Genomic DNA, 25,410 nt, shown 5'->3' with positions numbered 1-25,410 from the left:
TGGTATTAACAAATGATGCACTCGCTTATCCCAGTGAACTTGTCCTCTTGGCCGAGATCATAAGATGCATCGAATGAACGGTCGTAAGTTCTCTCAAATTACAGTAAAATCCCAGCAAAAATTTAAATATGAACTTTGAAAAAGCCCATTGCAAGCTTCTATCGACGTCAACATAAAAAAGGACTCCTTCATGTTAGCTAACCCATATCTAGTGATGCCCAAGATTTAACCACGAAAGCTTATCAAATCAGACAAAAAGGCGACATGACGACGATCGACACTTATGCCATGACTTTCCATTGTATACTCAATTTCTTTAGCGATTGTTCCCTATATTATTTCTGAAATAGTTACTAAACTAATTATTAAGGAAGAAAAACTGTCTTACTTGGCAGCTTGAATTCCTAAAGTGCAATAGTTGACGTTCCTTGAACGCCGTAGCTCGCCATCACTTCGCGCATATTATCACTCTCCACAAGCAAATAATACCTAGGCGGTTTTCTTGTATCGTCGATGTTCATGACAGCGCGATTAACAGTTAGTAAACCATGAAGCAGGGTGCAAGTTGAAAGGTAGGTTTGGTTACAGAAATGGAAAATTTCTTACCAATGATCTGCTCGCAAATGGGATAGCCTTTCCTGAGTATGATAAGAAAAATCATGTAATGCATCTCGCTCTAACAGAATTATAAACGAATGCTGTTGTACCCGGTTCAATTTTAGCAAGATGATTTTTTTTATTTATGTTTGATGCTCTGGTCACGATGTTGTCTGCAACACCAGATGGTTCCAGTTTCACGGGTTCCTATGCAGGCGCCTTTACACAACGTAGTTCTTGTGTAAAGGTGATGCTTAGTCTTGTTTCAGCTTCTCATCATATTAATTGCGGGAACGAGAAATTATATAATTTTGATAGATTGATTGACCTTCCATCTTGTAACGCTCCCGTACCTTCCGGATTCGATTGACTCGAGCCACCAAAATACATCTGTAAATGGCAAACAATAGCAGAAAAATACGGTATTGATTGACAAAAAGCAGTGGATTACCTAAACTGATGAATGCAGTCGACCCAAGCGATGTAAAGAGATCGTCTATATGAAGAGCGTGTGTCTAACGAATCTTCGTCGACATAAGGAAAAGCTCCTTTTGTGATCAAGAACTCTTTGAAAATGCACAGGGGATCATTGACTTCCATGTAGGTGGAGTCCAAAACCTCGTCTCCATAAGAACGCTGAACAATTCCTCCCGTTGGAATTCCTTGAAGTCGAATCGTATTTAGCAATGTGCTTGACATAATGCTATGCCGGATTTGAAAGTAAGCCCAACGACCCTTTTTCAGCTCGTTTTTTATCTAAATTGATAGTATTGTTTACAATAATTAAATCCATCATTATACTTTTTTTCTTCACTTACGAGGCTGCAATTTCTAGCAAACAGAACTGCGTTGAATCGATCAAAAGTAGGAAACTGACCTCAGATTTTGTCGAGATTTAAGGAAAAAGCGATTGCATCACGTCGCCTAGTGGTTTTGACGTCCAAAGATGCCGATTATTCAAACAAGAAAACTTGCTTCTTCTAAGGAACAGGCACATCCAATCTTTCTTAGTGGATGAGGATACTGATGTTAGAATAAAATTCACTTATCTTCGAGAAGAATTAAAACAAGCTCTCAATGAGGGTGCCATACCATCTATGGTATCAGCCACAGCCGGTGAATATAATTAGCAGTATCAAAATCTTGCCAGCTATTGACACTTTTTATTGTTCCTAGCCACAGCAACTACCGTAGTAGGCTCTACAGATCTCCTTGATGAGATCGCTGGGATATGTCAAGAATTCGTTCTATGGATGCACATAGATGCAGCACAGGGAAGCGGAACTCTTATGTACACAAAGTAATGTCATATCCTAAATTGAATTGAGTGGTAAGAATGTCAGAATCATCAAGGAAGCAACTAAACTTGTTTAATCTTACCAACTAGAGCTGATTCAGTTGTACAGAATTACCAGAGGTACTTCAGCAGTAGATTAATTATTATTAAGTTTCCCTTCCCTTTTCATGGAAAAGAACAGATGAGAACGTTTTGCACATTTTTTGGGGGGGTTATTATTGCTGTCTTGAAATAGGCAACACAAAAAGCTGGGAGTTTCAAATCCAAGCAATCAAAATGGACTTACATCCTCATCATCCTCTCAAAACAAATGTATATGTAAATATGGGTGGTTGATTGCCTTTTTCAGCCAATAAACAAATCACATATCAGACTTTCCACATCAGATGGGTGTTACGGAGGAATCAAAATTGTAAACATATGCAAGATGCAACTTTCAACATGGGCTTGTTGCTTTCATTGCACCCCATTACTCAATCATGCTATACTCAACCATGAAGTTTACCCTGGCACTGCAGATGTATTAATTGGATGGATTGAAAATTGATCTTAAATTAAATTTTAGTGTACTTGAAATAGTCTATTCATTGGCAATGACTTACTTGTTTGTTCTAGTGTCAGTTTCACTGCATTATTCTTTGACAATCAAGTATTTATCAGGTCTTTTCAACTTGCGATTTCAGGATTACAAACAGGCACGTGGTCCAACTAGAGTCATATGACTATATCTGTAGCCACAAAAACTGTAACTTCAGTTTAGCTCTCAGCTGATTTTGGGTGATTCGCAGGGGTATGACTGGTATCCCATGTTGCCGTCAACGAAAAAATATCCAATACGGAATAATGAAGTACCAGGCCGAAGGCCGACCAGGCTTACAGCCCATTAGAAATTACGCTGATTTCCATTGCACTGTAAATTTTTTCTCTTAATAATTGCGAATTCAAACATACGTACGTCATGCTTTTGCCCATCAATGATTCAGTTGACTACGTTAATGGATGTAGGTCTGCCTTATTTTGCTGGGCAGAGGCAGAAGTGTCAGGCCGAAAATAAAAATTTGTCATTGTTTAAAGAATTTCAATAACTGTCCCATTTTTATCACTTTGTGAACATTGCGAGCAATGTAATGTAGCATTGTGACCAAGGTCGTTTATCAAAGAAAACAGATGCATGATCCTATTATTTCTCTACATATTGGGTGTGAAAAAAAGCTAAGTGTTTCTTTTATCAATGATGTAAAAGCCATTCCAGTTCAATACTTGCACCTCTTTTTACTTCTACTTCCTTACTGTGCCTAACACAAGTGCGGGTAGGGCGTCTCGGAGTAGGAATAGTAGGTTTCTTATTCGTGTAAGTCTGTGCTCTATAGTGTAGTACTGAAACAATGATGTACTGGTTGCCGTTTGGATTCTTAGCTTGATGTAAGAAATAAATTAAAATATTTGTTACCATTAACTATTAATTAATTGCCAATACACTTCTTATATAGAGGCGTATATGGACGATTCGATATCGGACATGGCCTTGTGTACGGACGCAGATACGGAGTCTACGGCCGTTATTAATACAACTTACATTTTTTTCCTCTTTAATTCATTTGACTAAAAACGAATTATGTAGTGCAACGGCAATACTATAATAAACGGCTTTTGAAATACATCACTGTTTTTGTTCTAAAATAATTGGAGATTTGGCAAAAATGGAGTTGAATATTTTTCCAGTCCGTTTCAAGTCAACTTGTAAAACCATGCCTTTCTACAAACTAAGTTGATGAGATTAACTTCAGACAGAAAGAGAAAACAATCCATCCTCCCAGCTGGATAGATCCATTAACGGTATATCGTCACCAGCGCAACGTTTCCTTGGATTGGATTCACTTACAATCTCCATTGATTTCAACTGAATGGCGTCCATCGCATCACCATTGTCGCACAACACTCTAGCTAGAGTTGTCTTACGGATCTCCTTCAGTTGATCTACAATGAAACAATCGATTCAAAAATTGCGCAAGAATTAAACGAAATCTGATTTCTAGATTACCAGATGTGAAACGGATGGCAGAATCGTCGGTTTCGTACCAGAAACGATCTCCAACTTTTGAACGCAGGAATTGGTCGGCAATAATACAACTACCAACAGGACCAAGAATACCGTCCAGTAGAGGATTCTCGGCCAGGATTCCGACGTAGAGATCGATGTCCTTAACATCTCTGCAGACAAACTAGGTAAGCATGGATTCTCAATTTATAGAAAGAATAAAAATAGTTAGTTTACTGATAAATTTGTTTGATAACGACAAAAGAAGATGCCCGCATTTCCTTCTCTAAACTGGGCCAGTCATTTACGGGCGAAAGATTGCATAACTCACGCCACTGGTTATACGGTGCTAGGCCATGATCTCTCCCTCTTTGTATATTTAGTGCAAACAAATCAAAGCCATGATGTGATTTTTCTGGTTGAAACAAGTGGTTGGTAACCTGTGATAAAGAATCAATTATTGTCCGCTATTTGATTCAAGCAAAGCTAGACTAGTAATATGCTGGAACGGAGTGATACTTGAGTGGAGAATGACGTGTCTAATTTTCTAGGACACTGCTGGGCATTGCCTCGTACTACTGCGTCTAATTTGCCGAAATCCCACAAGGCAAACGGGATTGAAAAGAATTCTCGTGAATTGCATGTAATCGACGTTACGCCCCTGTGCTCCATAAAGTTCCACTAGTCCCTGCATGGTTGGTTTTGTAAATCGAATATTGGTACAGTCTAGCACGGACTCAATCTATATCTTTCACAATATAAACAAAAACCTGTAACATGCTGTGACCGAAACGGTACGCCGCTGTAGCAAATTCATTGGAAATTCCCGCGTCAATTTCCTTATTGTAACTGCTGTCGTAGTCGCTAACAAGTGGTCGCAATTTCAAATGCTCAGCCAATTTTTCCCCTGAACGTAGAAGGTACAAGGAGTTTGTTCTTATGAATTTCTAATTGATGATTTACCAATTAGCAGAGGCACGAATTCGTTATAGCTGATGTGCTGCAGTTGAGCAATAACAATGCGCCTGGTCTCTTCATAAATACGTGTGTCATCCCAATGTTTGTTCATATCGGCTAATTCATTGGCGATTCGGTTGTGCTCACGCATCCAAACAGTATGCATAGCAGTTAATCCGATTTGTTCGTTCACCCTTCCATCACCTTTAGGTCGTTAGCAGAGATAGGTATTAGCAAATTTAAAAGACTAGAGCTTCCTATTTTCCCGTCTGAAGATTTAAAAATTTTGTTACCCGCTTTGAAACAGTAACGGCTTTGTTTGATAAGCTCATCCCTATTGCATCCGTCTTTTGGCTCGGCAGAAATGGGAAGCATCCAGCGTCCATCTTGATAGAGTCGACCCCTCATATTGCCATTAATGTGAGCCCTTAATCTGATATCTGCCTCAAGACGAGTGGTTGCGTAAATCATGGAACCATCAATGTAAGCGGAGGCTTGGTTGAACTGCTCTCTTCCATCTACACGGTATTGAATTCCGGATAAACAAAAAGTTTTCACAGCTTCATTGAACTACTGCCTAATTACTTATTCTGCATTGGGGGGCTGGTGCTGAGCGGACGAAATCTAGACAATGGACGCCTTTGTCTGCGTAAAACGGGTCAGTTTTATCAACTTGAATTGGAAAGCATTCTGGATGTTGCTTGCGCTGGCCGCAACAAGTGATGGCACTTCCATTTTCTCCTTCGGTTTTTCAAAAAAGAAATTAGGTACATGAAAACGGTAGTTATGTGGTCAGTGGTAGGAACCTTTTGAGGATCCAGTGTTTGTCATATCATGATCGAGAAATTGGCCCCACGTGAGAAACAGCATTGACAGCTTGGTTTCAATGGCAACTGGCTCTGCATTGTCGGTGAAACGGCGACTGATTTCTCTGGCAGACAGCAAGAACTGGTCGTTCCCCAAGACGGACTTCGTTCTCGGAGATGAATATCCATCATCATAGACAGGCGGGAGGATGCGGCGGAACGGCTGTAGAGTCGCTCCTTTTTCGGGAGCATGCAAATTATTGCATGAGCCGTCAAGAGTCCGAAACTTGTCACCAGGGCGACAATTTTTCTTGACGGGCGTGACAGAGCAATGGACCCATTCTTTGAGAAGTGGACTAGCGTCAACGGATTGGAGTTCTTCGATGGGTATCTGCTCTTTTTCCAGCAAGATGCGGACGGAAGTTTCAGCCAACACGGCCGAATCGCTAACGTTGCGCATTTCAGGACTGAGTGTGGTGACCTGCTGGTGGTAGGAGGAAGCGGTTTGTTCGGTTCTATTAACCTGCTGATGGAAGAGCTGCTCCTCCAGTGCTTTCCGGCTTTTGAACTCCTCTCGGGCCTCTGCCATACTTTCGTACACCATTTCCGGCCGGATGGTAAAGTTAGATTGTCCCCTCTGGTGGCTTCTTTCTGCGTGGTTCGACCAAGCGTTAAAACAAAAGAGTATGGTGGGCGTAATAATATCTTTACCAAAAGTCCTTGAACAAACCTTTAATAGGGAAAGACAGACTCAACAACGGAGTGTTTCCGACCTCTGTGGTACTAAATTCTACACGAGGCTGTTGAGAACCAACTATGAGCAAGGTCAACAGAATGGAACAAACGATGGCGGTCGAACTAGACACCCAAAATATCGTTAAATGATCATTAGGAAGGATCTAAGACAAATTGACTATTTTGACATACCCAAGTCCAATCCACAGGCATAGTCTCCAACGGCGGTGCGATTCTAGGGATCGTTGGTAAGACGACGTGCTAACTTCGATGTAATCGCGCTGTAGTGGTTCGTGCATGATGATAATCAACAATTAATGCTACACTGTTTTCAATCGATCCAACTCATGTCAGGCTCAACGTTGAAATGACCAGGTTTCGTTACCTTTGCCTACGTGACTGTTTGTGCTGACAGGTGAAAATCGAGGGTGGATTTAGAAGGTTTTCTTCTGATCCATGTTGCCATCTTCCATTGTTTAATGTTGAAAGACAAGAGGAAGCCCCACTCCCCGTTTGACGGATATACAGGAGTCGTTGGGTTTCCCTAACACTGTCTAGTCTTTACATGCTTGTATCTAAAAAATGAAAAATGGGATTTATTCTTGGTCATTAAAATACTTCAAAATGAAGTTTTTACATAAACGCAGCATAGTAGTAGTTCAAATGAATAATGGAATTGTAACGAAGCAGTTCTTATCTGTTGAAAAGCAGAATGTGGTACGCCGGTACCTCGAGCTAGATTATGTTGCACGTGATCGATGACTGATGAGACCCCATAATTCTCAGTGAATTGTAGTTGTTGGGCCCGAGTCATGAAAACGAGAACATACACTACACAATGACGGTGCAATAAACTATGGTAGGTGAGAGATTCTCTTGAAAACTATTCCACCGTTAAAATAAGCACTAACACAAGTCATCCGGCATCACCATCTGGGACTACACGAGACATGATACGAGAACGAAACCATTTCGCACAGCAACTGTTTTGATGTGATAAAGAACATTGCGGAAGGGAGTCACTAACCTGAATGCATCAGTAGACATGGGTTATTTGCAGATTAGTCAACAAGTGGCCATTAACACACGTGCAAAGATAAAGAAGGCTGGACATCTACGCCATTAGCCAAAACGCGTAAACTGAAAGTTTTTGGGGTTTTCCAATGAAGAAGTTTCCCAAAACGTTTCTGCATTTCCGGGGTTGTTGGCTGGTTTACGAAATTTTGAAAAAAGCTATTTGTCACAAGAAGTTAATAAAAAAACATAATAATTAATTTTACAACAATATGAAAACTTATTTTTAATAGTATTTGTTGTTCTACATTTTTCTTGATTGCAAAAATAGCAAACAATGAAACTTGAGATTGGAAATTTGCAACCCTGGGAATCAACGTTGTTTTCCCTCCAAAATGTGGTGAGTAGCAACAGCAGTTTTATCATCATGCTGGTTTTTGGCGGTGTCTGGTTCATTTACTTGAACCGAATGACTGTTGGCATCAAGAGATCAAAGGTCATGTTGAAACAAATAATTGTGTGGAAACTAAAGCCGCGTCTCGCTACAGTGTAACAATTCTAAGAACCTGCCATTAAACTTTTTTTTAACTGGTGTTACAAACAATGTTAAAAAACGTGACGAACGCAGGGCAGTGTTAATCCTACCGTCTCATCCCTGTAATCCACGAGAAAAGTAAGACCGTCGAAGGATGAATACAGCTTCGTGTGCTGCTGACATGGTAAGTGGCCATCTTGTAACAACGTCGTGATGCAGATAAAACATGGCTTCGCGTAGAAATCGTATTTTAAATGCTTTTTCGATTTAGTCGACACGTTCTATCGCCATGTGATGTAGCTATCAAACTGTTCTTCGCCTTTTTAAGGTTACCAGTGCCACGACAAATGTTTGATCATTCTATTTCTGTCTTTCACTTCAATGTGCACTGCACACCTAGTTCTCAAACAAAAAATGTTTTGCGTGCGAATGTATCATGGTTTTGGATGAAAACTTGAAGCCGTCAATTACTAAGAGAAGATTCTCACGATTTTCTTGGAGACGTTTCCTTTTTTATTTTTCCTCATTGATGGAGTGAATAGAAACACGTCCTCACCGTTATTTTGCCCACATAGTATATACTGCCATGCATTCGTAATATAGCCGACCAAGATCAACTGATGCGTTCGACATGCCAATCCAATATCAGTTTAGCCTCCCCCCGTTCGTATTTGTTAGCAAGACTAGTCCTTGTTGCATGATCAAGCATGACAGTGTATGCTGGTTGGTGGTTTCTTTCGTGTAACATGCTTTCAGACCATCACTCGGTGTGGATGAGTTATTGAACAAAAAGCCCGCCAAGAATGATCGAGCGCCTTTGTCGAGAGGTGACACCTTGCGTGAGGTTTCGTTACTTTGTTTAATGAGCGTGAATTTTTAACTCCACGCTTTTGTAAGTCGATGGGGATTTTTTAAGTCACGAAGTCTATGGCATTTTTACATTTAAGCGGCATCGTCCTTTTAATTTTTACCCCGAGCCTTGAGTGATGAGCCGCTGCTCATCATCTTTATTTACGGTTTGTAAATTTTTGCGGCGCACCTTGAATTCTAATCGTTTCTAATTCATGGCCAGTGTGGAACGAACCTAATGGACGACAATTCAAAAGTGAATTCAGAGTTGTTCTTTGAATTTTCGATTTTTTAAAAACAACCGCAAATTCCTAATTGATGTACCTGTTTATTTATGCCAATAAAATTATTTCGTGCCTTTTTTTTTCGAAATAATTTTGTTTCTCGCCAACCATCTGGAACTCTTTAGAGTTCACTCTAGAGCAAAGTATATTTTAAAAGTACAGTAACAGATCAATGGAGAAAAAAGATAATTCTTCACAGTTTTTGCTCTCATCAAGTGTTGCTTGCGGCAAATGAGCCGTGTTGTTGTGTGTGCTAGTCATACCCGTATGGATAGCTCGTGAGCAGCTTCGTTAACAAAAAGGCCATCTTGGTCACGCTTCAACTGGCTCTCCCATTTTTTGTTTCTCCTTATTTTTCTCCCGTTAAGACTAAGACAAAAAAAAAACCCCTCTCGCTAGTCGCATGAATTTAACCGTCGGAACAACGGGCCAAGAAGCCGCTTAATAGAGCGGACGTTCATATATATATATATTTTTTTTTTCACCTAACTGCTTCTTTGTTGCGAAAGGTGACACAACATTCGGAAGCTGCTAAAGGGAAAAAAAAACTTTCTCGTCGCCTCTAGCCCAAACAGGGCGACATGTGGCGATAATAACAGGCGATCTCCTTCTCCCTTAAAATTGACTTTTTCTCTTTCTCTATTTTTATGTTCTCATTTATGAACACACTCTACGTTGCGACCGTTATTATTGCGCCAACTGTGTCCACCCAATCAAACCCTTGATGTGTTTCTGTCGCTGCGTAAGTTACACGGCCGAGCTAATTTATGTATAGGGCTCTTTGATGTCGCAACAGTTACACCGCCCATCGTTCGAAATTCTTTATGAAAGCGGAACGGGGGGGGGATTTAAATATGATGACTTTAAATATGGGAAGCGTTGGTTTCGTGAGAGCTCTTTTTATCGAGTCTGAATGGCCTCATCAAGCCTATCACTCCTGTGTGAAAGTGAAAACGTAGACATCGGAGGAACAGCGCATTTTACGAGGACCGTGACGTTGAATAATGAGTGTTGTTTTTCTTATTTTTACTCGGCTAATCTGGTGTGTGATGAACAGGAATTAGACTCGCTTGTGTCTCTCTTACAACCGCATACGCATGTAACTTCAAATGTTTCAGTCATTTTTTTCTCGTCCGTAACGACGCCGCTGACGGTCCGTTTACCGCTCCCTTTCGCTATGCGTACTTTGTTAGCTATATCGATGCACTTAACAGTAGCACCTGCTGACTAAAATTCTCTTGACAGATGTACGACCGCCGTGCCGTGGTTGCATATCGGTATTTAGGCCACTATCAAGTCAAATTTCTTTCTCTTTTTTTTTTAAGTATAAAAGAACAAGTTAATAAATGTTACAAACTGACAGGTCTTGAAGTAGAAAAATGGATTGTGTCAACAAGTGCCGGTTCGCTGACAATCTTACCAATGAAATCAAGAAAAACAAAACTTAAAGTCGGCACGTAAAAAAAGAATAGGTGGAAAAAAGAAACTGATTTTGAAGATACACTTGTCCAAAATCCTTCATGACCTAGACGTTGGATTGTTGTGGGTATTCGTACACCCCGATGTATCACAACAACATATCCTTTTGAATCGTCAGATGCCATCTTTTATTATTTTGTTTTTGTTTTTTTGGTACGTCATGGTATGTTAAACCGGGACGAAGGTCACCTTAACTATGGAAAAACACAATTCTTGTTTTAAAAAAAATAGTTTCGATGTGCACAACTGGTTTTTATAGCTTTTTTTTTGGGGGGGGGGGGATACGTGGAGTCTTGCCAAGTAATAGGTAAACCTACCAAAATTGCACGTTAAAAAAAAAAAAATTATTTCTACTACTCTTGTCAAGCGTTCATTCGACAAGGTGAATCGAATTTTTCAGACGAAACGATTAAAACTTCCCATTTTTCTTTCTCGTGCGAGTTTTCCGATGGCATGGGGGGCGAATGTTCAAAACTACCTTGACTGCATTGAGATTATTCAATTCATTCAAGGCTGTTCCAGTCGACAGGTCATCCAATCGGAACCGGAATGAAAAAAAAAATAAAAAAAAAAGAAGACACCTGCCCTTTTTTCTTTTTTTTTAAATGATTATTGTTGTTGCCTTGGGGCCACACGTCCCACAGCTCCACGTGTGTGGTGATATATTGCCCTTTGTTTTGTTTCATTTCTTATATCAGGGGAGGGGGGAATCTAGTATAATATTTTTGATTCTTCACGCAGTCAAGAGAATCCGTCCGTGAATGGGTGTGGTTGCGTCCTCGACCGGCCCGAGTGAAATATCGGAATCATTGCAGCTTGAAGTACAGCCCGGAGAATAATAAAAGAACCTGCCATTTTCCCTCTAATGGCAGCACAAACTTTGTGTGTTGGGTAAATGGGAAGAGCCTTACATGTTCTGTTATTTAATTAATTTTCATTTCTTTTATTTTTCCCGTCGTCACGACAAGAGAATCGATTGTACAAACGACACGCGTGCTGTTGCACATTTCCAGCTGTGGGACCCCAAGGTTTCGTCGTTCTCCCAACTGTGACACACCGTCTACTGTTGCGTTTCTTGCAATGTGGAAAGTTTCTGAAATTCTTCCTCTTTCTGGTACCATTTGATAAACAAACGAAAAAGATAAAACGCGGAAAGCCCACGACTTGTTTTGATCGACGGGAAGGTCGACGTGTCTATTAAGCAAATCACATTTCACAAAGTACCTGCAAGGATGCATTGAGATCTCTGACGGACACGAAACTCGCTCGTTAAGTCTATCTGGTGGTCGTGTCTCATTTACTTTTGTGCGGCATTGAACGGATGAGAAATGCTCGTTTTAAAATCTCATTCCCCCCACAAGGCCAATCATATTTATTCTTTTTGAAACAATGGATTTTGTTTTTCAACTGGGCAAAAAAACAAACATTATTCGTCACGATTTTCGAAGGAAATTTTTTTTTAAGCTTTTCGTGTTTGACTTGCGGTCGGATGGCGGCCGACTAACCCCCCCGTTATAAAGGTGTCACGTTTTAAAAAGGGAAGATTCCTTTTTTGCGATGGAATGTTGGCTTTAAAAAAAAAATCGATACCTGGTGTCGACGCCCAAGAAACTCTTCTTCACTCGTTTCCTTTTTTGGTGTACCTGCGTGGGCGCTTTTCTTTTTGGTTATCGGCCCTTTTATTTTATATATTTTTTTTTAAGGAAGAAAGAATGCATACTTGAGGTGTATCTGCTATATAACGCAATCACGAGACGTCACGACTTCCGGTTGGCCTCTCCCCGTTAAGAGGATCGTCAAGACTTAACATCTAGGCTTGTGGTGCTGTTAAGAGAGAAAGGTCAAGGCACCGGAGGGGCAGATGACTCTTGCACCGCACGACGTTCGGAAAATGACGTCGTCAAGTCCTTTTTTTTTCAAAGAAAAAAAATAAAATAAAAAGAACTTGGAAAGAAAAACACATAAAAAATTGAAAGTGAAAAAATAAAAGAGTCAAATATTTTGAGGTTTTCGAAGAGAATTCGTTCTCATCGGCTTGATGAGGAAGTAAAGCGTATAGTCAGCCATCATTGAAATCGCCTTCGGCCTGTCCTGGCCAGCAACAGGTGAAATAATGAAGAAAGGAAATCCGCGTCAATTACTGCACCATTTTTATTTTTAAGCAAAAAAAAACAAAAACAAGGTAGGAAACACAAGCCCCTCTGAAAAAATATGTACATACATAGTGTACAGACAGACAGCATTTACAAAGGGTGAGAGGGAACACACACAAAAAGAGAAACAGCTGGCCGGAAATGTATAGCGCATCGATCCATCTGTGTATACGTGAGCTTGTTCGGCTGCTGACGAAAACCTCCCGACATATTTTTTTTTTTTTTTTTTGCTTTTTCCGCCCTGGAAAAGAAAATAAGAAATGCGAGAAAAAGGAAAAATCCAGTAGTCCATCAGGGACACACACGTGGAGAGAAAGAGCTTTTACCAGTCAAGAAAATTTGACAGAAATGACGTCATCATTCATCATTCTAGCGCGGACCAGCTGCAGATACAACAGTTTCATCGTCCTGCTCCCGCGGGTACCTTCTCGCTTGCGTTTACTTTTTTTTTTTTTCACGCTCCATTTTCCAATGAGAGTCGCTCTCTCTTCATTCTTTTATTCTTAAAAAAAAAAAAAGAGAAAATCCTTTATGAAATTCATGATCCATCTGGCACAGTTGGGCCATCTTTTTTTTTTTTTTTTCTTCCCAATTTGAAAGAATTCAAAACTCACGAAAAATCAATCGAAAGGAATTAGAATCTCACGAATTGTTTAGGGTTTTTTAGTTGTTTTTGTTTTTATTTTTATTTTTTTTTAGCAAAGATGTTGCATCATGTATTTTTCGGTGCAGTAAAACAGACACGCACTCTCACATAAAGAAACAGACACAAAAGAACATTCGTTCGGCATTACACGTAACATGATTTTTGAGGGGAATATGAAGCAGCACACACGTGCGCGAGAAATCACGATTCAGTTTTTTCTTTAAGCAACGAGAAAACGGCCCCACTATTTAGTTTTTTTTCCTTATTTATACCTCTGACCTCGTTACGTGCTACTTACTTTTCTCCCCGTTTTCTTTTTCGTTAGTAATATATATTTTTTGTTTTAACTTTTTCGTTGGTTAACTGTTTATGATACAAGGGGAGGTTCGTTTGACCTACGGCCTGAATACAAAAACCCACATATTTTTTTAAACAAAGAAAATAATAATAATAATAATAATAATAAAAAATTCCCCCCAAAAAATGGAGAACAAAACTGGTAGAAAACGTGAGGGAAACAAAAGGGAAAAAGATGTGCCCCCAAAATAATCACAATCCTAATAATTATCATTCCAGAGAAAAAGAGAGACAACCCGAGATCCGCCTTCGTATTTATGTATAATTTTTTTTTTTCACTTGCCTCACAATCGACTTTTGACGTCCCCCCCTTTTTTTAAATGTTTATATAGTTACGAAACATTCCACCCTTTTTTTTCTTAATTTTTTTAAATAAATTCGAATGCCGAGTAGTTAATAATAATAATCATTAATATATGGTACAACGGTTTCTTTAAAAACACGAGGGACGGGGAGGGTGGGGGGATTATATGCAGCGTTACAGATGCAGAATTTAAAGAGGTGGGTGGCGAAAGAAATAATTGAAGCTGCGCGTGCTAATGGCTACACGTCATCGGGCAGCCGTTCACGAACGTTGGAAAAGACCCAAGAACTTGGTTTTCCTTTGCTGAGGTGAAGTGCTGGACCCAGCGGTGGTCCCAGGCGACTGCTGAGTGGCTCCACCGGCACTAGCCATCGAGCGAAGCCTTTCCTGTTTAGACAATTTGCTCTTCATCTGGTCGTCGAGCAGCTGCTGCATGTCCACCTATAAAAATTAAAAAATTCAAGCCGACGAAATGTTGTGCCCTTGAAATAGCCCCTATTTTTTTTTTAGAAAAGAAAAGAATTTTTGTTGTCTTTACCTGCCACTGGTCTAGCTGCTGGCTGAGCTCCACTTTCTGTTGAATGGCTTCTAATAATTGACTGTTGATTTGCAGGACGTCGATACGCGTACGGGCCAGTTCGATTTCTGCAGCATTTTTACGCGCAACGGCCTGATCACGAACTTCCCATGCCCTCCGGATAATCTCGTCTTTGGCCAGGTGAGTGTCTCTAACATCCCGACGCGCCGTGTCACGTTCTTCGCGAGTCGCTTCCAGTTCGACCTCTTTTAGCGTCAACTTGAAAATACAAAGCGGATCATGTAGGTCGTCGTTTCCCGTGTCTTGACCAACAGGTGCGCACACCGAGTAATTCATTTCTCGAGACGAGAGGGGAGGGTGAGAGACGTACCTGATTTTTGAAGGATGTGGCTTCCTCATTGCGACGCTTGCATTCCTCCGTCTTGTCGGCGAAATTGCGTTGCAACCGGTCGGCCGCTTCTTGAGTCAAATGCAACTCGGACTCGAGTTGAAGGAGGTCGTTCGGACTGCGACCGCACTGGTCGCATTGAGAGAAGTCGAGCTGGAACCAGGCCGAACCTCTTACCAGATGATCGATATCTTTGACGAGGTAATTGAGCAGACCCGTGTCTTGTTTGCCATCCAGCCGAGGAATGCTGCTGTGATCACCGCTTTCCGTTAACACGGAAATATTGCTACCCACCGATGGATTTTGGCCTCCTCCGCTATTCGATGAGGTCATCGATGATAGCGATAACGAAGCTCGACGTCTTTGGGCGCGCACCGTTTCGCATAAGCTTCTCAAAGCGACACAGGCGTCCATAATTTCTTGTCTCATCTGCGACCAAAAAAATATGCATATATTTTTAGTAATTTATTTTCCATCAATCGTTTTTGGTCTTCTGATTTCCGTTTCTCGTCACGGACCCGTTACGTTTGATGTCATACGGTACAACTGACGTATCGTTTTCTTTGATGTTATTCCGACATGCTCTATCTGTAATGTTGGACTTTGTTTCACGTTCGGACCTTATCGTTTCACTCCTTGTGTAATATGCTAATAACTTTAGAGGATTCGGCCGCAGTGGTTAACCGCTAACCATTCAAGTGCTCGGTAGTTTTCTTTCTCTCTCTCTGCCCATTACCGACAGATGGCCAAAGAAACAACATCGACATGTTTGTTGACTGCTTTGTTTTTTTTTTTACCTTTTGGTTTTGCTCCTCGACGACGAGGGAATTTTCACCCTGAGGATCGTCGCACTCGATGTCGTCGATCTCGATATCATCCTGGCCGGTTAGTGAGGGATGAGAGTTGGGACTGGAGGCGGATCCATGACCGGAGCTAGTGGCTGATAGGTCCATTTCGGCTAGTAATGAATGACTGTGGTGATGGAAACTCGGTGCCGAAGGTGAAGACAAATTTCTCGTGATCGATTCCAATCGCTCGCAAAGTGAGCCGTTGGCCGCTCGCAATTCGTTCAATTCACGGTGGGTTTCGCGTAGGTGGACTTCTTGCTCGTGGCACTGGCGTTCCAGGCCCATGATCCTGTCGGACGATTCGTCCAGGTTGGACGTCAAACCTTCGCGTTCGGACAGCAGGTGTTGTAATCGTCTTTCCAGTTCCGTTTTCTTTTCAGTCAGCATCACGATCTGTTTTTTGTTTTGGTCGTTCCAGCAAAGCAGATGGAGAGTCATTTGAATCGTTCGCGTTTTTGTAAAAAGTCAATTGTTTCGTACCTCTTCTCGCATGATTTCCAAATGGCCGACGTGGTCTTGCAGACTAGATTTTCTTAAACTAAATTGATCACGCAAGCCTTGCAGCTGGGCACTTAGTTGCTCTTCATTTTTCATCGCCTAGTTATTTGAGAAAGGATGAAACAAACAAAAATTGCCCCTTTAATTAGCAATCATCAAAATATAACCAAGGCTTTTTGATATCCCAAAAACAAACAAACAAAAGAACAGATGGTTTAACAGTTGTGCGTGAGTATTCTATACAGCCCTCCCGTTAAGAAGCCAATAACTGTTCATTCACATTGGTCCGTCTCGTTGATTGTAGACAATGCCGGAATCAATCCACCCGTACTTTCCCTGTCGTCCCCCCTTCCCCCCCATTGAAGCTTCTTCCGCTTAAGAAAAAGGAAATGTTGACCCAATATCCCCACCGTCAAGAGAAAAAAAAAACCGGTTTACTATGAGGGTGTGTACTAGAATTAGGGAACATAGCACTAAAGTTTTGTTTGACGTTACGGTAAACTTTAAAACGAATTTCCTTCAAGTTGAATGGGATATATAGTTTGATTCAGTTGAGTACCTCTTTGAGTTGGGCAGTGAGTCGCTGGTTCTGCTCCGTCAATTGCGTAATGATGGACGATTTTTGCCGTTCGGCCATCTTGACGTTGTTCTGCTGCTCGTCCAACGCCCGTTTCAAATCGGCAACGTCGCTCTGTAGTTCGGACACTTTGGACTCGTATTCGCCCTCGACATTGTCCACTTTCCGCCGTAAAACGTGCTTTTCTTGCTCCAAAATCTGGCAAAAAAATTTATAATTAAAAGACCCAATTAGCGGATTGTAACTGATTGACAATCGACATTTTAAAACATTTAATTAAAGAAAAGAAAAAAATCAAAACAGATTTAGGGCTTGAAATGAGGTCGCTTTTATTGAACAACGAGATCGGCTTGTAAACGTAAAATAGGGTAATTTACGATATCGCGAAATTGACGATCTAGTTATGGCAGGTAATCGTTTTTAAAGCTGTCGTATATTGTCTTGTTAACCATTTGGCTCTGTCCGCTATTTTGAGTTTTTTGAAGTGAAAAAGAAAAAAAAAAGATTCCGCGTGACTTGGGGAGTAACGGTACGCACGTGAATCACACCACGTTTGGCGTAAATGTAATTAGACAGTCGGGTGGAAAAAGAAAAGGGAAGACAAGCATTTCCGAAGGAACCCAACCGGTAGTGCCCAGCTGATAGTTTCCCATACAAAGTCCAGTCGTCGTACTGCGTACGATCCTTTTTTTCTTCTTTTTCCCGAATAACCGTAAACCGTTTTTCTTTTAATTCAAAACAAATCATTTGTTCTTGTACTTCTTCCCATTTTTTTTTTTTCCTACAAAATTGTTTCGCGGTAGTGTCTCTTAGATTTCCTCTTCTCCCCCGTTCAAACGCTAATAAATCCTTAAATGTCGTTCACAGGGATCGTGCCCTCCCTTCTTTTCCCATGTCCCATAAATAATTCAGAAATGTTGGCTAACGGGAGAGCAACAGAAGAATACGCTCTTTATCCAAATTCGAGGAAAATTCAGGTCAACTGAAGCAATAGACTGTAGTTTGCATCGACTCAGTCTGATTTTTAATTATTGCCATGTTTTAAAGTTTGGAAGTATTTGGCAAAGTGTCGAAACGAGCTTTCCCTCACGAAACCATGTTCCCGTGATGCCAGGAAATGACAAGACTGTGAAAGACAAGCTAGAAACGATCTGCCTGTTGCCAACAACTTAGAAAGTAGTTCGATTCTCGATTTGGGTTTTTTGTAGAAAGAAAGCGGCAAAACTCGAGTTGTTCCGGCATTCTGATATCCCCACAAAATAGACTTACATTTCGGATTGTGTCAATGAAACAGAATGAACCGGCTTGAATCGCATTAGCCGGAGGCGAGAGATGAAATGTACTAACTATCACCTCGATAGTTAGTCCAGATTTCTATTTTAATTGGGAATCTTTATCAAGAGGAAAAATGCCGTTGGGTATAATTGCGATAGAGTCGACGAGTCCGCTATGCATCAAGTGCAATTCAATAAATACATCCCTATTTCCAGATGCAGTAATTAATGGAGATTTTTTTTCCTTAATTAGAATTGTAGCTATTTGGGCACGGTTGAATAAATCTCTCTCTCGAGGGGGGATTGGCCTCGCTAGAAATGATTTAAAAAAAAAAAAAACCTTCTTCCTATTGTCATTCTCTGGCTTTTAAATGTCCCGCCCATTGTTCCTTATCTTAATGTTGTTGTTGTATGTTTTTTTGTTTTTTTAATCCTTCATAATTCTCGCAAGGCCATAGAAAACAACAACAAAAAACTTGACGCTAAAACGAATGTATATTCCCCCGCCATTAAAGAATAGAAAAATGATAAGATGTGACAACGATAACAATAAGAGATTATCCATCATCTTTCAAATTGTTCTTGCTCATTGTCTCGGGAGGGGAAAAGATGACGGAAGGCGATTCGGATAATTTCGTTCGAGATACCGGAGGGATCTTGCGTGTTCAAAACGAAAAGTTTCGCTCGGCTAACTTTATTTAAAAAAAAAAAAAGATGAAATGAGAAAACAGTAACAACGCAAAAGCCTTGAGCTAGCGCCACCTGTTTGCAGTGCGCGCGTTCCAGTCCCTCGTCTAACGGGAACTGTTTCCTGTCAAAGCCTTTTCGTGGATAGTGCCCATCGTCCCTCGTTGTTTTTAAAAGAACCCCGCCATGACCGGTGAATTTTTTTTTTCTTCTCTTCTTCTTTCTTTGGCAACAACATGCGATTTACGAACTTGGGGTCTCAGTCGGCTGAACATTGTCGACACTGTGTATTTATAAAATATTATTATTATTTTTTTTTTTCCTCCTTTTGCCTTGAAAACATGTCTTCAACAGGATGACAATGAAAAAAAAAATCCTTCCGGTTATTTTTTTAATTTTAGCTCTAAAGAAAAACACAGTGGGGGGGGGGGAACACATTTTCTTTTTACTTGTCAGTGAAATGTCGTCAAAATCTGGTGACCGGACGTCAACTGAACACGCAGACGACCGCCATTTGCATTTCTTATTGCGTTTTATTTTGTGTGTGTCGAACGTGAACTGAGATTCTTTTTTGTACATCGTTCCTATTTTTCCAATAATTTCCGATCCGTTGCTTTTTTTTTTTTTCGGCTGCATTTTGCCGGGTTCTCATCGACTTTCGTGCGTCGGTCTTCTCCTTTGTGCGTAGATAGTGTGATTATATTCCCTGGCTAATAACGATGCTGCTATATGCCCAAGGTAACGGTTATATACTGTACTCGACGATCCAGTCTATTGGATGTCGCGTACGACTTTCAGCGTTCCGCGCGTTTGGCCGCTTCTATTTCTTTTGTTAAATAAAAAAAAAAAAAAATGGACGCGGGATGTTTGAAATAGCGACATCTGCGACACGGCGGGTCCATGCGCCCATCGTGGCCATCTTTCCACGACCGCCCGGTGATGACGATAAACGTCATCGCGATGGAATCAAATCCGGGGTTAGTAAAAAATCATAAAGTTTTAGGATTTTAAATGTCTGATCAAAATCAATTGGGGAATTATGGTAATGTTTTTTTTTTTTTTTTCATGCATTATACCGGGTCGGTTAGGGAAAAAGGAAACAAAAAATTTAAATATTAAAGGGCCCAACCCAAAATAAGAAGAAAAAAATAAGTTGAACAACCCGTCCGTGAATTTTTGATCGTTGCGGCCGGCCGCAAACACCGGAGCGTGTGACCTCGTACCAAATTTTTAAAAAATGACGGCGCCCGCAGATCTTGTTCTTATTTTTTTTTTCTCGGTACAATCGAATTTGTGTCTGCGCGTAGGCAGTTCCCGACGATATCGGCAATCGGAGAAAAAAAATTATCTAGACACTCCCATTCAAATGAATTCTTCTGTTTTCTTTAATATGGTTTGCATCATCGTAAATAAAGGGATTGGTCAGGTGGCGACCAGATGACGAAATTGCAACGCAGGAAAAGAAAGAAAAAAGGTGGGCGTGGGGAACTTTGTGAAGCGTGAATAGCGACGGACGAGCGGACACGCGAACTTCTTTCTTTTTCCCTCTACTTTTATTTTGTTGGTGGTCTCCTCCCTTTTGGATGATGAAGAAAAACTTGAGTCAGCTTTTTATTGCGCCAATGTGGGGGAATAACACAGACGTCCTAACTAACACAACCCAAACAACAAGAGCTCCTTGCATAAATATATTTCTTTCTTTTGTTCCAAATGAGTAGCAAAAAAAATTTAACAAGAAACATGAGGGAGGAACGAATGTACGAAACAAACAAGAAGCTAAATTTAAAAAAAAAGGAAAAATGGCAACTATTCACTCCTTGAAAATGTGGGTGGCCATGTTTTTTAAAAAAGTAAAAGGCGCAAGAGAAATTGTGTTGCTGGTCCCGCATGACAAAATCGAATGCGCGCAAAAAAAAAATATTGTTAGACGTTAAGAGACTCGAATTGTCTCGACTCTTATCTTATTTTCCTGCTATATTGCGAAAAAAAAAAAAAAATTATGCCGTGTTTCTTTTTAAAATGACGTCATCAACAAAGTAAAAGTCGTGATTCACCTTCACTTCATTTGCATAGTGTGTGTGGCCTTGATACAAGGGTGCGTGTTTGAATGAATCACAATTTTGCAGACGTGGGTTTTCGCCTATGTTCGAGTGAGAGTGCAGCCGGATGAAGAGATGAGGTCATCTTCGGTTAGAAAGGTTTTTTTTTGTTTTTAATATTTTGCTTCTTAGTAAACACCTCCGGTTCAATACGTTATTTAGAGGAGGGGGGTACCGGAAATTGGTCTGCAGTCTTTTGAGTAGAAGGTAGGGCTTTGGAGAAGGTGTTCATTGAGGACTTGTCAATAATTCTAACCTCGAGCATCATAATAATTCTTAATTATCTGGGAAGGGCTCGAAGGTGATGCGTTCCACGTCTTCACTGCCATATCCAACGATTTTCACCTTGAAGTCACGGGCGGCGATACAAACAATAAAAGGAAACCTTAAAAAAAAAAAGCTTCCGCCATGATTCAATCGTCCACCACTTCCCCCTTTTTTTTTCTTCATCTCTTGAGGGAGAAAGTTGGCTTTGATTTCCTGTTTGAAATTCTAATTTCCTTTTCTCGCTTATTCATTCCAAAGCTCTACCATCGAAATTCATTATAGGTAAAATAATTCAGGTCGACTTATTTATTTTGTATTTTTTTTTTCAAACGACGCGCGCCATTTGCTGTGCCAGAGAATGACGCACAACCTCATTTCTTTTCGATTTTCCGATACGATCGTTTTGCCTTTTCATCTTTTATTTGAGCATCTGGTTCAACATCTGAAAGAAACTCCAATACATCCTTTTTGCTGACAGTAGGTAAAAGGGGCCATGAAAGAAAGATGATCATTTTTTTTTCAAGGATTGCGCAAAAGTGCATTAAGGTCGGAGCGGACGGAAGCGGTTTTCTCATTCGGTTTCGGTTTGTGCATTCAAGATCGACTCCCTTAATGGCCAATACTATAAAAAAAAACAAAGAATAGTCGACGGAAGAAGATGAGGTTTTAAGAGAATAAGGACGTGTTGTCTGGCTCACAATTTCCCGTCTTACATTATTTATCTTCTTTTCGTTGTATTATTTTTCAGCGTGTTGTTTTTAACTATTTGAAACGTCTTGTGGACTATGCGGTTTCACGCACACTAATCATAATATTAAATACTATAGCCCTCATTTTTTTTTTTACAGATAACTGGAAACTGAAGATAATAAAAAGTTGCACACCTCGCCAGATACTCAGGGTCTTTACACACACAAAAATACGCGGTGTGTGTAGACAGTCAGGAAAGTGAGGAAAAACACAGGTATAAACCAAACGAACAAAAAATAATGTGTGTATATATATACGAAATTATGATGATGTTCCAGTTGGTTGCAGCTTCTCACCTCGACTAACCCAATAATCAAGGATCGAATCGTCTACACGCACGCATATTGTTCGGGACTTTGTTTTCTTTCCCTTTCACGAGGTGACTAGCAGATTCGGACCGAAACGGTCGTCTCGTGACTTGGAACACGCAAACGAGACTCGAGAGGTATGCGTGATTCTAATTAATCCGATACACGATTATTATGTGGAGACTGTTTTTCAATTTCAAAATAGGAAACCCGTTTGAAGTCTATCCATCAAATGTACCCGCGTTTCTGCCGACGTTTCACAAATTTTTGTGGATTCGCTTTCCAGCTTCATTTGCATAATGTCAGTCAATTATTTTTGAGCGTTTTTAGTGCAAAATAGCAACTCTGAAAAATGAGGCAAACGAAAGAAAAAGGGAAAGTTATAGCCTGATCGATTGTTGATTGTTCCACATCGTCTCCGGTATTTTCATAAAAATCGTTGTCGCGCAAGTTTCGCTACAGTAGCTGATTTCCCTGAACAAAAAATGCTAACTTTCGCTGGATGTTTATAGAGACAATGAGCATGGAAGGGCTCACAGGAAGAAAAAGGAACACAAATTTTTCTGTAAAGCAAACCAACACAGCAGAGAAAACCAAAGACGAAAAGCATAGAACGAGATCAGCTTCCGAAACAACAACACCGAAAAAAAAACTCTCTCTTCTTTCATGATTGGCCATCCGCAACTGCCTACCCTCCATTTTCTTTATTTTCAATTGCCTAGAAAATACTTGTGTTCCCAAAACTAAAAGCCATGCAAAATGCCAACAAGAAAAGGAGGCGAATCATATCTGCAAAAGGGAGGCCTTGTTGGTAAACCAATTGGCCCTCGAAACACCTTCATTGCTGCATTACAAAGTTATGAAGAAACAGGGCCGGCCTTTTCAGGTTGGAAAAAAAAAAAACACGCACGACAAAAAGGGAGAGATACGGCCAACAGACAACGGGGCTACGTCTCTTTGATGAGTCAGATCTCCATACTGTGACTAGTTCGGTACTTAACTGTCAGATAGGACAAGCACTATGATAAATCGGACAGACTGGGGGAGGGGGGGGGTAATAATCAACCAAAATATGTGTAACATCACCGCATCGCAATATTGAAACTATTTTGGTTTTTTTATTTTCTTCAGGCTTGGCTGCTTGCACTAATGAGATGAGACTGGTTCTTCATCTGGACTTTGTTTTGGTTCCTGGACGATTACCGTCTCGTGCTCTACCCGTTGACGTAAACGGCCTCAGTACAATAGGCTTTCGTGAAACCCAACAAAGGCCCTTGTAGCTGTCCTGATTCTTTTTAAAAACGTGAGTCGTAAAGTCAACTTTTCTCTTTTTTTTTTTTTTTTAAGATGTGCTGACGACCTTTGGCAAGGAGACTAGTAGCCGATATTTTCTTCACGATCCCACCTACTTCGTGTTAGAAAATGCTCACGAAATCATTTTTCTTTCTCTCTATTTGACCCAGCTCTAATTTTTAACGTAAGGATTTTTTTTTTTTGTTGACGTCAGTAACTGATAAGTTGTTCGGGAGGTTTAAATTTTGTTATCTGAGCTGGACTTGGAAGAAGGCGAACAACAAAAAAAAAAACTAAGGAAACCGTAAACAAGTAATTGCATTTGCATGGACTAACCTCCAACTGCCGCGAGTATTCTTCGGCCATCTTCTCGTTTTGCAGACCGAGTTCTTCGTTTTTCTCCAGTAAGGCTTTGCCCAGTTGGGCGGCCAGCAGGAGATCGCGCTCCTTCTGGACCAGCTGAGCGTAAAGTTCTTGCAGACTTCCATTACCCACCGGCTCGGAATGATCAGCCGTAGGCTGATGTTTATGCTGTTGTTCCATGATGGCGTAATCGTCCAACATGTGATGACCGTTGAAATTAGAACGAGACTGATGACGATTTTCGCCGGGCATGGCCTCGTAGCGAATCGCAACTCCAAGTTTTCATATCCGATAAGCGCCAACAGAAGAATAAAAATATGTGAACGAAACAAAAACAAAAACAAAAAAAAAAACGATGGCACAACAAAACTAATCCGATTGATTTTTCGAGCAGGGCAAGCTCAACTTTTTAAGGGAAATATGTCGTCATGTGCACACAAGGAACAAAGACTTTCTACGCGCTTGTCGTAAGTCCAGTCGTCAAAACAAGCCGTTGTCAAGGTAACACACGATATAATAAAAAACAACGAAAAACGCACACACTCTGCACTACCGGTACAGCTGCTTGCCTGTTCCCTTTTTCTTTTCACAAACAGGCACGAAAAAAAAACAAAACAGGGCCGGGCGGAAATGGTTTAGCGAACGTCAGCTCTGGCCGAGGGCTCTCAATGTACTGAAGTCCTGGATCCGGGAGAACATCGCTACACTGCAGACACACCTGGCGGTTGGTAGGTACTGTTCATACTATCGTTCCCATACCCACCCCTTTTTTCTTTTTCGTTGGCAGGGGCAATCAAAACGGTGGCCGAAGGCTATATCTTTAATTCATTTGGAAGTTGGTTCCCTCTGTTTAGCAGTCGGCGCAGACGGCCGCTTGATTTAAATTGACTTGAAATCAAATTTAATGATGCAAACGGAATATGTGTCATCCGGCTTTTATCTGGTGAGATCATGTTTTTTGTGTGCTTTAGTTTCATTTTGAGGGTTACTCATTCGAGAATATTTATCTACTTTCTTTACATTTTACGGATGGCGTAACATTTCAAAACAAAACAAAAAAGTCTGCGTGCAATTTGGAATTTGTTTGGTTACCAGCCAGTTCATAGCGTCTGGTTAGTGTTATCGTCTTTACAATGCGATCTAATTACTGCATCTGTACGTGCAAGTCAAAACAGCATTAAGGCACTATTTTTCAAAGCGCAGCAAAAGCCTTAAGTTCTGTTATCTAAGTTAATCTGTTTATCAAGAGTGCACCCTTTGAAAATCTGACAATTGTTTTCCGTCAATATGATTTAGCACTTTTCACGTTTGATGGATGAGTTACGCCACTAATTTATCTACCACTTCTTAACTTAGCTGACGATCCTGCGGCTACTATAACGTCATTTTTGTTCAACATTTTTATTAAAGTTAAATTAGTAAAGTTAAATTAGTTCATTGCCATAAGCTTATTTTCACCCGATTGTTCT

The 25,410-nt window shown here is 40.6% G+C and overlaps 2 protein-coding genes across 2 annotated transcripts; both read right to left on the bottom strand.

Annotated features, from left to right (window-relative positions):
• Window positions 1–1,474: 1,474 nt before the first annotated feature.
• On the bottom strand, window positions 1,475–8,218 carry LOC116928563 (peroxidase). Its single transcript, XM_032935656.2, is given in 17 exon segments — window positions 1,475–1,620; window positions 1,690–1,910; window positions 1,978–3,871; window positions 3,936–4,105; window positions 4,170–4,372; window positions 4,452–4,547; window positions 4,549–4,620; window positions 4,703–4,839; window positions 4,896–5,093; window positions 5,183–5,407; window positions 5,475–5,630; window positions 5,696–6,346; window positions 6,426–6,553; window positions 6,623–6,755; window positions 6,816–7,005; window positions 7,068–8,010; window positions 8,090–8,218. Coding segments are annotated over 12 exon segments (2,337 nt in total). The 5' UTR covers window positions 6,730–6,755; window positions 6,816–7,005; window positions 7,068–8,010; window positions 8,090–8,218; the 3' UTR covers window positions 1,475–1,620; window positions 1,690–1,910; window positions 1,978–3,677.
• Window positions 8,219–13,991: 5,773 nt separating this feature from the next.
• On the bottom strand, window positions 13,992–24,662 carry LOC116928564 (bicaudal D-related protein homolog). The gene is made up of 7 exons (XM_032935661.2): window positions 23,915–24,662; window positions 16,883–17,098; window positions 16,306–16,422; window positions 15,775–16,218; window positions 14,960–15,406; window positions 14,590–14,847; window positions 13,992–14,492 (listed from the first exon to the last, which is right to left on the bottom strand). Exons 1-7 carry the CDS (start codon window positions 24,191–24,193, stop codon window positions 14,313–14,315), a joined length of 1,941 nt encoding a protein of 646 aa, XP_032791552.1. The 5' UTR covers window positions 24,194–24,662; the 3' UTR covers window positions 13,992–14,312.
• Between the last annotated feature and the right edge of the window lie 748 nt (window positions 24,663–25,410).

This window comes from Daphnia magna, linkage group LG8, assembly GCF_020631705.1.
Source record: "Daphnia magna isolate NIES linkage group LG8, ASM2063170v1.1, whole genome shotgun sequence".
Taxonomy (NCBI): domain Eukaryota; kingdom Metazoa; phylum Arthropoda; class Branchiopoda; order Diplostraca; family Daphniidae; genus Daphnia; species Daphnia magna.
Note: the sequence above shows the minus strand (reverse complement) of the source record. Positions and strands in the feature narration are given on the sequence as shown.

Excerpts from the sequence above, each read along its gene's own strand:
- LOC116928564 (XM_032935661.2), bottom strand. The coding sequence starts at position 24,193 with ATGCCCGGCGAAAATCGTCATCAGTCTCGTTCTAATTTCAACGGTCAT. Across the intron at positions 14,848-14,959 it reads CCACATCCTTCAAAAATCAG|TTGACGCTAAAAGAGGTCGA; the intron begins GTACGTCTCTCA and ends TGTATTTTCAAG. Across the intron at positions 14,493-14,589 it reads AGCAGCTAGACCAGTGGCAG|GTGGACATGCAGCAGCTGCT; the intron begins GTAAAGACAACA and ends TAATTTTTATAG.